The 12417-nt window shown below is 41.3% G+C and overlaps 1 protein-coding gene across 1 annotated transcript; it reads left to right on the forward strand.

The window, feature by feature from the left end:
* Positions 1-3714: 3714 nt before the first annotated feature.
* Positions 3715-10658, forward strand: kcnk4b (potassium channel, subfamily K, member 4b; the record flags this gene model as incomplete). The annotated part of the gene is made up of 6 exons (XM_080040701.1): positions 3715-3903; positions 7095-7209; positions 7353-7513; positions 7611-7797; positions 8976-9118; positions 9591-10658. The coding sequence occupies 6 exons, from the start codon at positions 3715-3717 to the stop codon at positions 10194-10196; spliced, it is 1401 nt and encodes a 466-aa protein (XP_079896827.1). The 3' UTR covers positions 10197-10658.
* Positions 10659-12417: the final 1759 nt, after the last annotated feature.

Consider the following 12417-nt stretch of genomic DNA (forward strand, 5'->3'; position numbering starts at 1 on the left):
ATTCTCAAACATTCATTTTGAGCATTTGACTAGTGGATTGAACAGACTGCAGCTCATAGGATGTAGTGAAACAGTGTTAAAAAGGGGGGGGGGGAGGGGGACACAATACTTCCAGCTGTAATTCAAACGTAACTACTGAATGATTAGACTATTACATTTCATAGTAACCCGAGGATACTAATTTTACAGATTTAGAGCGATGCTGTAGCGATTGATCTAATAACACTATAAAACTTTGAAACCAGTAACCAGAAATGTCCTGACTTGGCTGTTTCTTAAGATGTGTGGGAAAAAAAAACATCTGAGAGCTGTGTTCAGTGTCCTGGAACTGCCTCAGAAATCTTATTCCCCGCCCCTGTTTACACACACACACAAACACACACATACACACACACACACACACACACACACACACACACACACAGAAAGATAGCAGCAGCAGTTCTATTGAACAGCGTGTGAGGAAAACGGTAAATTGAGTGAAAGGCGGCTGAGCTGGCTTCTCCCCTGCAGACACCAATCAGCATCCGGTGAATCTCAAACATTGATCGCATAGTAACATTGACAGCGTGCACTGCTGCTCAGATATGACTGCAGTATGTTGCACATTCAGTAAAATATATAATTCACAGAAGAAAACTATGAAATATGAAAACCTTGAATAACAGACTGATGCAAATTAAGCTGCATTATAATGTTTGTCCAAAAATAAATATTGATCTAACTGGAGTCTAAAGAAACTGAATAAACCCTAGATCTGGCTCTAGCCTCTTCATCATCTCCACTTCATCTGTGCTGCTCTCTCTCTCTCTCTCTCTCTCTCTCTCTCTCTCTCTCTCTCTCTCTCTCTTTTATTCACTCGCTCACTATAAAGTCAGTTTGCTCGAGTGTCTTTTTCTCTTTTGTGTGCTAAGCAACAGCCTCCCTCCTCACCCACACTCGGACACACCCACACCCATGCCCACACACACACACACACACACACAAACACACACACACACACACACACACACACACACACACACACACACACACACACACACACACACACACACACACACACACACACACACACACACACACACACACACACACACACACACACACACACATTCTGTTGCCCTGTATGCGGCTGCCTGAATCCATGGGACACTCTGCATGAGGCGGATGGTACTCTGGATTCTTATGATCCTTCATCTTGAGGTAAGGCTGGACTGTCTGGGACATCGGTCATTTCCATTTTACACACCCCGAGGGAGTGGTAATGAAATGGGTTTCACTAATACTGTGGCTCAGTTGCATCAGCAACCCTGTTAGCACTTAATGAAAACCATATTACCTATAATCTGTCAAGCATTCAGGTCTGATGAAATTATACAGAAGATAATCTGTGTATTAAGGTGCTTTGATGTTAAGAATCTTGTTCGGTATACGTTGGTAAATTATGCATGAGCAGTTTGCACGTTAGCACAGATGTTCTTTGAATTGTTTGGCGTGTCAGAATTAAAGGTGGAGTCAGTGATTCTGTAGAAAGCTTGTTGCCAAAATCACTTTCTGTCAAAATCAGTGAATATCTCCTCACGGTCCGCTACATGTCTGTACTGTGTGTATGCTGAAAAAAAAAGCTGGTGTTAATACACATATGTACTAAAGCTCTGTAAACTGGTACATAAACATTGGGTATGTAAACAAAGGAGCCACGTAGCTAAAGCAACATGCCTGTTCACAGAGACTAGGCAGTGTTTTAATGCAATTTTTTCCAGTGCACACACTGTATGTACAAGTAGCAGATAGTGAGGGGATATTCGTAATTTTTGACAACAAGCGTTTTCCAGATTCGCTGACTCCACCTTTATTACAATAATGCATTTGTAACCTTGTGCTCTATGAGTAATTCATGAAGTACATTGCTACTAAAATGTATTGTGTTTGTCTCCATGGTTGTTTAATAAATGCATGGAATTTACGTAAGGGCCAAGTATTTCAAGCAATCTTGTGCTGATGTAGTGATGAGTTTTACATTATACTGCTAACTTCTGGCTGCAATGTGTTCAATTTACGAAGTGGGCAGACTCTTTGTGTTTTCCCAGAAGCTGTAAAACTGTTTGAGGAGCAAGTGTATATTTTGCTGTCACCGTGTGACAGTTTATTGCTCCAATTTTGGATCAAGACCAGCGGATCTGCTGACGAAAGAACTGCAGTTTACAAACTTTACAACACAGGAGATTGTTTCTTGTACTAGTAGTCTAGGGATGCAATGTAAATGGCAAGTGGAAGGCCTAACTGTTCCAAAAGTCCTCCCCTCTTAAAACATATGCCAAATTCCTCGGACAAACGGAGCATCTGAAACACCTATCAGTTTCACAACTCCATTGCTTTAACAAGGTAAAGATGCATCAGAGAGAATTGCACTGTCTCCAGTGTCAGGTTTAAACAAGAAATCCTTCTTGGTTTGAGCCAACAATGTACATTAGTTTACAAAGATCTTCGTATCGGCTGTATTTGGAGGCACCTGCACTTTTCCATGTTTCTTCTCCAACTGCTGATCAGCTAAAGTAAATACATCATCTTCTACATGACACATGGTATCAGCCTGAGTCGCCAATCATGCTTTTATCAATCCAAAGTTACAATAGGTGTTGTGAACATGGAACATATTATGTGAAGATGGATACAAATAATGTTCCCAGAAGAACTTTGGTACCACAACATGAGCAGCATTGTGCGTTACACGGCCACGCCTGATACCTTCACCTTGTTTCTGATTGTTTAATGCTTTAGTGCAAAACTTTTTCATATAAATTAATATTGGTTACATTCAAGCCATTGCTCAACGAGTTGACTCAAGGTTGATTAAGCCCATTAACTCCACACAACTATGTATTTACGTATTTACGTAAACAGCAGAAGGTATAAAATCCATGTGAAAAAAAAGATGGTGTTAATACACGCTCGGTCACCGAAGGCCTATACCTCCAATGTAGATTTGTAGACGGTTTTGTTGTGATTGCTCAGAATTCCTCATGGGGGCAACAAAAGTTATGCACTATAACTTTAAGGTCATCAAGGATTATCCCCACCACTGTCAGTTTTTGTGTTTTTGAGAAAAGTGAACCTATCGTTGTTCTTCTCCTATTACCTATTACTAAATACTGTGTGGATACAGAATCCCATACATATGTGTTTCCCGTTCTACCCAGTGTCCCCTCCGTCAGAGTGTGAGGTGGACGGGCTCCCCAGTGGTTACGGATCCAGGGACTCCATTCTCAGGCCTGGGACTGGGAACAGGGACTGGAAAAGACGAAGGCGTGGGCAACTGAAGCGGATCAGCAGGTAAACACAAGCATTATGATGCATCTGTTAGTGTATTCACGGATGAGTTGGAGCCTTTTGTCTTTTATAGCCACTCATGCAGTCCACATCTGTTGGAAGTGTCAGGCATGCCAGATGATGGGGCGTTATCTGGCATGCTGCATTCACTAAGGCCCGGGGGCCATTTTTTTGAATGCTTATCTGCAGCGAACAGGCTGGGCCTTTTGCATGTGTGAATTAAAGCTGGGTATTGCTGTCACTGGGCACTGTGGTCAGTCTTGAAACCCCTTGTGTTTGTGTTATGTGTGCAGCAGCAGTAGCTGGGATCCGGGCCACACCGGCGCTGAGGCTGGCAAAGGGAAACAGCAGCCGCCTGCGTTTGACCTGGGCGGAGGTGTAGCCATGCGCTGCTCCACCTTGCTGGGCATCCTCACGGGGGTGCTTCTCTACCTGGTGCTGGGAGCCGTGGTGTTCCGCGCCCTGGAGGAGCCGAGAGAGGAGGGCAAGCACAAGCATATGCAGGGCAAGCGCAATGACTTCTTGGTGAACTTCACCTGCGTCGGCCCAGACGACCTACAGGAACTCATAGAGGTATACCACGGATTATCTCGTGACATTCTTTATCCAGCTTTTATTTCAGAATATTTGGAACAAGCGTTTAAAGCTATAGGTCGTAATATTTTCATATAAATTAATTTCAGTTACAATTAAACCATCACCATAACGAGGGGACACAAAGTTGATAAAGCCTATCAGCTTCACAAGACTCTGTGTTTCTCAGTATGGCAGCGTTTACAAACTGGTGTCACCAGAAAAATCCCAAGAAGCGCCCAAGAAATGCATCAGTTGTTGCTTCTACTGCAAAGAACAAACCTGGAGGTACAGCAGAAGTTATAAAATCCATGGCCGATCACCGAAGGCTTACCTCATGTAGACAAGCAGACCGTGTGTTGTCATTACTCAGAATTACTCATGGGGTCAACAGAAGTTACGCACTATAGCTTTAACGGATAAACATGCACCTTTAAACAGTTTAGTCTCTCTAGGTTTTTAATTTAATCATTATTTTAGATGTATCTCTCATTGAGACACAAGGTATCATTCTGAAGAGAGACTGTTGGGCGTTACCCCCTCAGAGTTTATTGCACTTATAGGAGTTGTGAGCAGTTACACCAAACAGTGATTTACCTTCTCAGGTCGTGTCATGTAAAGGATTTCTGGAGTCATGGTGGGTTAAATGTATTCAGTTTTTCCAAATAAAGTGACCGAGAAGTATTTCCTTCCCCCTGTATTATTAAATCATCTTATAATCCCATTGATTTATGTTGGGAACAAGTGAAAAGTAATGCAAAAACAACTGGGGCAACTGCTGAAGTATTTCCTTTATTTCATTGTCATGCAAATGACAGCAGTTTGATTTATAGTTTACTTTTTGGCATTAACATGGTTTATTAGATAGTACAGAGATACAGGTTGGCAACAGGGAAGAGGGGAGAAATACATGCAGCAAGGAGTCCTATTAGAACCCCCTGCTGCGACTAAGACTTGACCATATATGCACGCTACCAGTTGAGCTACTAGGTTGCCCTATTTTTTTTTTATCTCAACAAGTACGTGTCAGAAACTTAAGCTACATTTGTGCATGTATTGTGCAAGTGTCTCTAGGAAGTCACAGGTTGTTCTTATAAACAAACTCCAAGGAGGATCTGAACCTTAGAGACTGACCACCTCTTGTAGCTAAATATATATTTGGCCTGGTGTCTGACATACTGTAAAACTGCCTCTGCTCCATATTTTATATTCACTGTGAACTTGGTTGACTGACAATACATCTTGCATCATATATCGTGTTGTGACTCCTCAGGGTGACCCTTTAGATTTGTATAGTTTTTGAGAACAGGTGCGATCAGAGCGCGCGCGCGTGTGTGTGTGTGTGTGTGTGTGTGCGTGTGTGTGTGTGCGTGTGTGTGTGTGTGTGTGTGTGTGTGTGTGTGTGTGTGTGTGTGTGTGTGTGTGTGTGCGGAAGTGCAAGAAAGCTGATCCATGCATAGGCTTGAGTGTTACGAGCCGGGCTGGCATCAGTGTTGTCCATCCTGAGATGTTTGTCCCTGCTCCAGAATGAAAGTTGTAAATGACTGTTTTAGACTTCAAAGTGATCTATGGATGCGGTGGGCATTTACAAAGGGGTTAGATGGACTGGAGTGAACTTTGTGGTCCCTTAGGCCCACAGGACACATTTTGTTTTTGATTATTTAGGTGACAAGAGATCTGGCACATTACTTCCTTCTTTGCATGTTTACAGATTATTTGAAAACAAGATCCCAAGAGGACATACAGTATTATGGTTCATATTAGCAGTGAATGAAGGATTAATTTGGGATCCCAGAGAGTTCAACATTGAATAAAAAAATACATAATAAAATAAATCATATGAATATATTCATAATTTCTTTTTTATAGGCTAATAGGTTTTATAGGAGGTAATTTTTATTCAATTGTTTGATGTTTTTCCCAATGACAGTTGACATAAAATGTCAGAAAAGTTTCACTTTTTATAACTATATACTGTATATCACACACTCCACCTAGCAAGTTCAACAACTGAGGATTACATGTAGTAAACAGTGTTTATTTACATCAGCAGATAGATATTTGATTCACAATGACTTCAACATTGTTATCGCTCGAGCTAACAGGTGCTGGCTGGCTAAATGTGAAAGCATTTTGTGAATTGGCTTGCTCAAGAGACAGGGGGCAAGTGATTGGCTGAAAGATGAGAGGCCGGTGAGAGAACCATTGCCATGAAAAGTGACATTAAGAAATAAAATGGTATTTGTTAGTGAACCAGGCAGCTGTTACAAAATCGTTTTTCAGATGTCTTTCTGTTTATCAAGCAGCATTGTTGGTCAGGTTTCACTGAACCAGTGTTAACTGAGGTCAATAGATTCAAAGATCCTTCTTACCCAACTTCTCAACTTAGGAGGTGACAACAATTGCAATGTTCTCAAATGTGAACTTTGTCAAATGAATGAATTCAAAACTAACAAATGGTCTTATAAACAGGTCAAATGATGGTAAAATACAACTGACTTCAAAATGTGCTACATCAAACAGTTGAAATTATTATAAGTGTTCTGGAAAATTGAAGTTTGGCAAATTTGCCTGCGGTAACACAGGGATTCAAATAAATGCAATACAGGAACCGGAAAACACTGAATCGATCAATTTCCACCAATGAGACCGACATATGCAGTGGAGTCAGCCCAAAGGACAGGATCAACCAGTTATTAGAAGTACTGTTGTCTGCAGATACCCTACTCAATCACAACTTCTTCATATCCAGATTTAAATTTAGAATGAACAAATGTCTTTAAGCACCAACAGACACAAAACAGATAATTAGATCAGGGAAATAGATTATCTGTGTTGGCAACGGTTAGATCCACTCGGGATGGATTGGAGACGTCACAGTTGTAATGAGCAGCCACTTTGGTGCTGACTGCCTGCTGCTGATGCACTGACAACGCCTTTTGTACTGCAATTCCAACATCACTGGAGGACATAATACCGGGTGTTAAGTAATGAAGAGATTGAATGGAATAGATTTTTCTATTAGACAAAAGATAGAAACGTATGCTTGTGCGTGATGTGTCAGAAATGAATCATGGGTCATTTACTTTATTCATGGTTTTCTAACGCCTACTTTTACTGTCCAATGAAGTATCAGTCATTGAACGGTCCGAAAAAACTAAACTCTTCTCTTTTCCACGGTCCCGTCCCAGGAAGTGGTGGACGCTGTCGGTGCAGGTGTGGATCCCAACAGCAACATCACTTTTATCAGCCAATGGGATCTGGCCAGTGCCTTTTTCTTCTCAGGGACAATCATCACAACCATCGGTGGGTGTCTATTGGAACCATTACAACTACCCAAAATAGATTTTGATGAAATATCTCCTACTGGAATCTGTTTTTCTTTTTGACCTTGACATTTGTTGTCTCCAAATCAACGGCTTCACCCAACTCTCAACCCACATGTCCAGGTTTCGGAAACATCTCCCCCAAGACAGAAGGAGGGCAGCTGTTCTGCATTTTCTACGCCCTGGTGGGAATCCCGTTGTTTGGTTTCCTGCTTGCTGGGGTAGGAGACCATCTGGGTACTTGGCTGAGGAAAGCCGTTCTCAAAATAGAGACTCTTTTCCGAGTAAGACCCTAAACTTTTAATGACTTCTTTGCTTGCACGGTACATGTACATGTTTTAATTTGTCTTCACCCACAATCTTGTTTTGCCCTCCTGACAGAAATGGGGAGTTAGTCCAACCATAGTGCGAGTGATCTCAGCCGTCCTGTCCATCCTGCTCGGTTGCGTGCTCTTTGTTGCCGTGCCTATCCTGGTTTTCCAGGAGGTGGAGCACTGGACTCTCTTGGAGTCTGCCTACTTTGTAGTTATCACCCTGACAACCGTGGGGTTTGGAGACTATGTTGCAGGTATAAAAAAAGTAAAATGGCCGCCAACATGTTTCTTGTCACACCCTGATGGTGGTGTTTACAGACTCTCTGAGGGAAAGGGAGAAAATAACAAAGAGGCAAGGTATAGGCAACTGCCTGGGGCCCTGAAATAAGAAGGCCCCTAATGGCTGGAGTTAAATCATGATGTTTGGATACAAAACATTCAAATAATGTTACCATCATAACATACTGTATATGTTCTGTATACAGTACACTATGCCTTTTCCACCTTAACATACTTAGTGCAAATGATACTGAAACTCCACTATTAGAGCCTTGAGGCGAAACCACATCAAACACTGAAATAGAATCATCCCAAAGGGCATTTGAACAGATAACATACTAGGGAATGTAAAGCATTATTGGCAAAGTAATTTCGTAAAGGTACTGGTAATGGCTGTTACAGTGAGGGGTTAACGTCAGGGAACTGGGGAAAACCAGTAACCTCCTTAATATCAAACATATCTCATGGAAAGGGTGGGTATGAGACATGAGGGAAGTCTTGTTCCCCAAATAACTAATTCCGTTGCCCTGTCTGCATACAGAGAGGAGCATACAGTTTATTTTTTATTGGAGGTCAATTGAGAGCTGACCTGGAGCTAAGCAAGGATGCATATAAGAGGCCAACGTGCATCAATACAACCACATTAAAAAGCCTTTTAAAAGAGGGCATATGTGAGCAACACTCAGAGCACCCTGTGTACTCTGCTGATGGCTTGTCATCACTGGACATGATTGCTTTAATTTTCAGATAAATAAAGATTTAATCAAGACATTTTCCTGTTTGTGCAACGCGTCTGAAGTGAAAACATAGCTTTAGTCTCATTTGTAACTGTCTGACTTGCTTTGGATTTTTTTTTTCTTTTTTCCTTGAATTAATTGAACTGTAAATGAGTTGCTGGTATGACTTAATTAGTCCATCCATTAATATAACAGACAGTTGTAATGCATTAAGTTCACTTAGCACAGACAATTTTCATTTACCTCATAAATTATTCAGGGTTCTTTCCTTGTAAGAGATGAATTATGGATGATCTGCCATAGAGTATCTCCTATCTTTAATGTTGATTTACTCCATTGAAAAGAATGTCTGGATCGATAAATGTGTTGCCTTAACCTACTGCTACTGTATACTGTGTCTTGTTTTTTTCTCAAAGGGGACTCAGGAAATGAGGGGAGTGAACACTGGTATAAGCCTTTGGTGTGGTTCTGGATCTTGCTGGGTCTTGCCTACTTTGCATCTATCCTGACAATGATCGGTAACTGGCTTCGGGTTCTATCTAAGAAGACCAGAGCTGAGGTACTTCCTCTCCTCTCTTTTCTTTATTTCACGTCTTGTCTCTACTAGGGGTGTCCTCGACTAAGAATTGCCATAATCAAATCTGATTGGTTGAATCTTGCCTATAGTCGACCAATAGTCAAATCATGCAATTTCTTTCCATCCATATTCTTATTTGTGACATTGGCTTCCATTGTTTTCGCACCAGACAAAGGGGATGAAATACCAATAACAGTTTGTCTTCTTGGCTTGGCATAGGATTTCATTTTATTGTGAATTGACTGTATAATAGGCTAATATGTATATAGCTGTATGCAAAATGATCATGATTTATTGGTAGAAACCAAGCAATTCCCTATAGCCTACAATCAAACATTCAGCACCACCATATAGAGTAAAATGATCCTTGTTTCGAAAAATCGACTTTTCGGTGTCACCCATAGTCTCAACCACTTCCTTTCCATCAACTATGGTTTCAACCCCTTCTTCTTAGATGGAGGAACTTAGAGCCCACGCAACCGACTGGACTCAAAACATCCAGAATATGTCAGTGGATTTCCGTATTCCCGATGACCCTTTCAAACGGCGTCGACGGAAGCGGCGCCACGGCCCTCGCAGCCACGGTCACAGCGTGTCGGCTAACGGGGCCCCTGATGGGAAAGAGGGGCCGCATCAGAGTCAATCAGAGTCGGGATCCTACACCTCTTCCTCCTCCTCTAACGAATCAGGGTCTGGGTCAGAAGTGGACCCTCAGTCTCAGGTCACTCAGACTGAGCAGGTGCCTGAAGAAAAACCTCCAGTGCCTGAAAAGGTGGAGCCCCTTCCAGATCCCGACCCAAGTCAGCCCCTGGACTTCTTCGGGATGAACCTTGCGTTCATTGATGAGTCTTCGGATACTCAGAGCGTCAAACTGCATTTGGATCCTCTGCTAGATACAACAGACTCCTTGTCTGGACGCTCTCGTCAGCCCAAGAGGAGACGCCACAGGAGACCTGTTCCACAGAGAAGCTCCAAAAGCAACATCTGCATCTCTGAAAAGAAGGAGCCCAATGGAAACTCCAAACCAGTTCCAGGTCTACCACTGACGCCTAAGAGTTAGGCTGACTACAGGACCTCCTGCTTGCACAAGTATCTACTTGAGACATACCTGTACAGTATGAGATGTGTTCAGAGTCCGACAGAGGAGTTCTCAGTGTAACCATTTCTTTGTGTATATGCACTGCTTACTTAGAGACATTTAACACGTTGCGGAAGCCTTAGCCACTTGTGGTTTGCATTTATTGCTCAGCATGCGAGTGTGAATGCCTCAATCACAGATAATGAAGTTATTTTCTATGCCAAATTTCTGATTACTTTATGAAGAGTTACTGCTCTCTACTGGGCCAAGACAGAAATGCACTACCACTCTCTCTACGCCTTTTAGAAATCCTGAGCTAAACAAAAACCATGTAGTCAGAAACTTGCCACAGAAATGTGGTGCTCATGTTGGAGATGGGTTGTTTTGGTCGGAGACAGTTACTGTTGAATCCTGCCAACAATTAAAAAACGGGTACTAAACAAGCTCTTGATCATTTTTGGTATGTAAAAATACTTTTTCCGTATTCCCGATGATCCTAATATTGCATTTTGATGATCAAATGCATTGATCGTATACTGTACTGCAAATATGTGTATTTTTTTTGTTGTGTTTTTAAAAAAAATAAAAGCAGCACTGTGTCTTAAGCATAAATAGACTATAAGTACTTGATTCGTAAAGATTATTTTCCAGCCCATAAGCTTCCCTGGGGAAGAAAATAAAACAGTAGCTGAACAAACATAAGGTTTATCATCACATGTTAAAGTCCTGGTAAAGCAAGAATGGCAAACCCTCAATATTATACATGAAAGAGTAGGTAACTTTTCTATAATGTCTAAAATGTTTATGTGTTTATTTAAATGCCATTGAAAACATGATCTGGATACAATATGTGCGTCAAAACTCAAGATGTCACTTCATATGGATCATCTGAGGACTAGAATATCTTAACATGTTTCTTTCCAAATTCAGTTTCTCTGGACAGATATCTTTGTTTTATTTTTTCTGGAGAAAAGTTAGCGCCTGTCATACAGTATATGGGCCTGCCCTGTTTGAAAATGTGCTGCTCACATTGCTAAGCTTAAAACATGCCCCACACCTCTTGGTGGCACCATTAGCCCTCTTTTAGGATGCAACTGGGGACTATATGTCCATGTCTATTAATCTTAGGTTTAAACACCAACACGATTTCCATCCAATAACGACCTTGATATTTGAAGGGTGTAGGTGTGTAGACATCTTACTTAGGCTAGAATCACATCTATTCTGGCTCCACCTTGGCTAAGAAGATGATGATGAAGCTAATGTACTAACAAGAGTCTTGCTGTTCTGAGTTTGTACCCCCATGGTTGAATGCACGTAATGGTAGTCGCTTTGGATAAAAGCATCAGCTAAAAGATATCTAGTGTAATTTTGGGTAATCATGCTTATTTTGGAAGCTGTTTAGAAAGGACTTTTAGTATTATTTAGTTTCTATATTCAGACAAAAAGTAATCACATGTTTTAGAGTGACAAGATGAAGTGATTCTAGCCATGCTGGTGGTTTTGTGAGGCTTTACCTCGTCACAGCTCTGATTTGATGGAAATGCTTATGTCATCATGCTAACGTCATACAAGGCTCACAATGACATGCTGATGTTTAAAAGGTATTACAGTATGTTTACCATTTTAATTTTCCTAAGTTTAGCGTGTTAGGATGCTAACATTTGCTAAATAGCCATTATTTCAGTCTGGGCCAAAGTGGTGGACTACGTAGTTGCATGAAAAATGACTAACTAAGAGAAAGAAAGAAATCCTATGCTTTTAATTTGATTTGATCCATGCATTGCTAGTTTTTTCTAAAGGTCGTTAGATGTTTCTAAGAGTTTCGGCAGGACATTGAAAAACAGGCCTTATTTCGTGAGCATCAGGAAAGTGTCTTGTAATTTTATGTTGAGAATTAAAAACATAGTTGACATTGGTGGAGACAAGTTGGGCATATGCGGCAGGTTTGAAATGTACAGTATGTATCATGGAGGTACTGTATAAATGCCCTTGAAGTCATCAACATAGCCCTTTTAGCATGTTCTGTTGCCACTCAATTGATCCAGGTAAGTGATACTGGCTGGTAACTCTACCTTGATGTTTCAATCCGAATATGGCACCAAGAACAAACATGATGCAGCAGTGGGAGGGGGGGGGGGGGGGGGGAAATGCTGAAGTTCATTTTTTGCCTTATTTTAAGAAAAAATGAAAAACTCATAAA

This window comes from Ammodytes marinus (genome assembly GCF_949987685.1).
Source record: "Ammodytes marinus genome assembly, chromosome: 14".
In the NCBI taxonomy this organism is placed as follows: domain Eukaryota; kingdom Metazoa; phylum Chordata; class Actinopteri; order Uranoscopiformes; family Ammodytidae; genus Ammodytes; species Ammodytes marinus.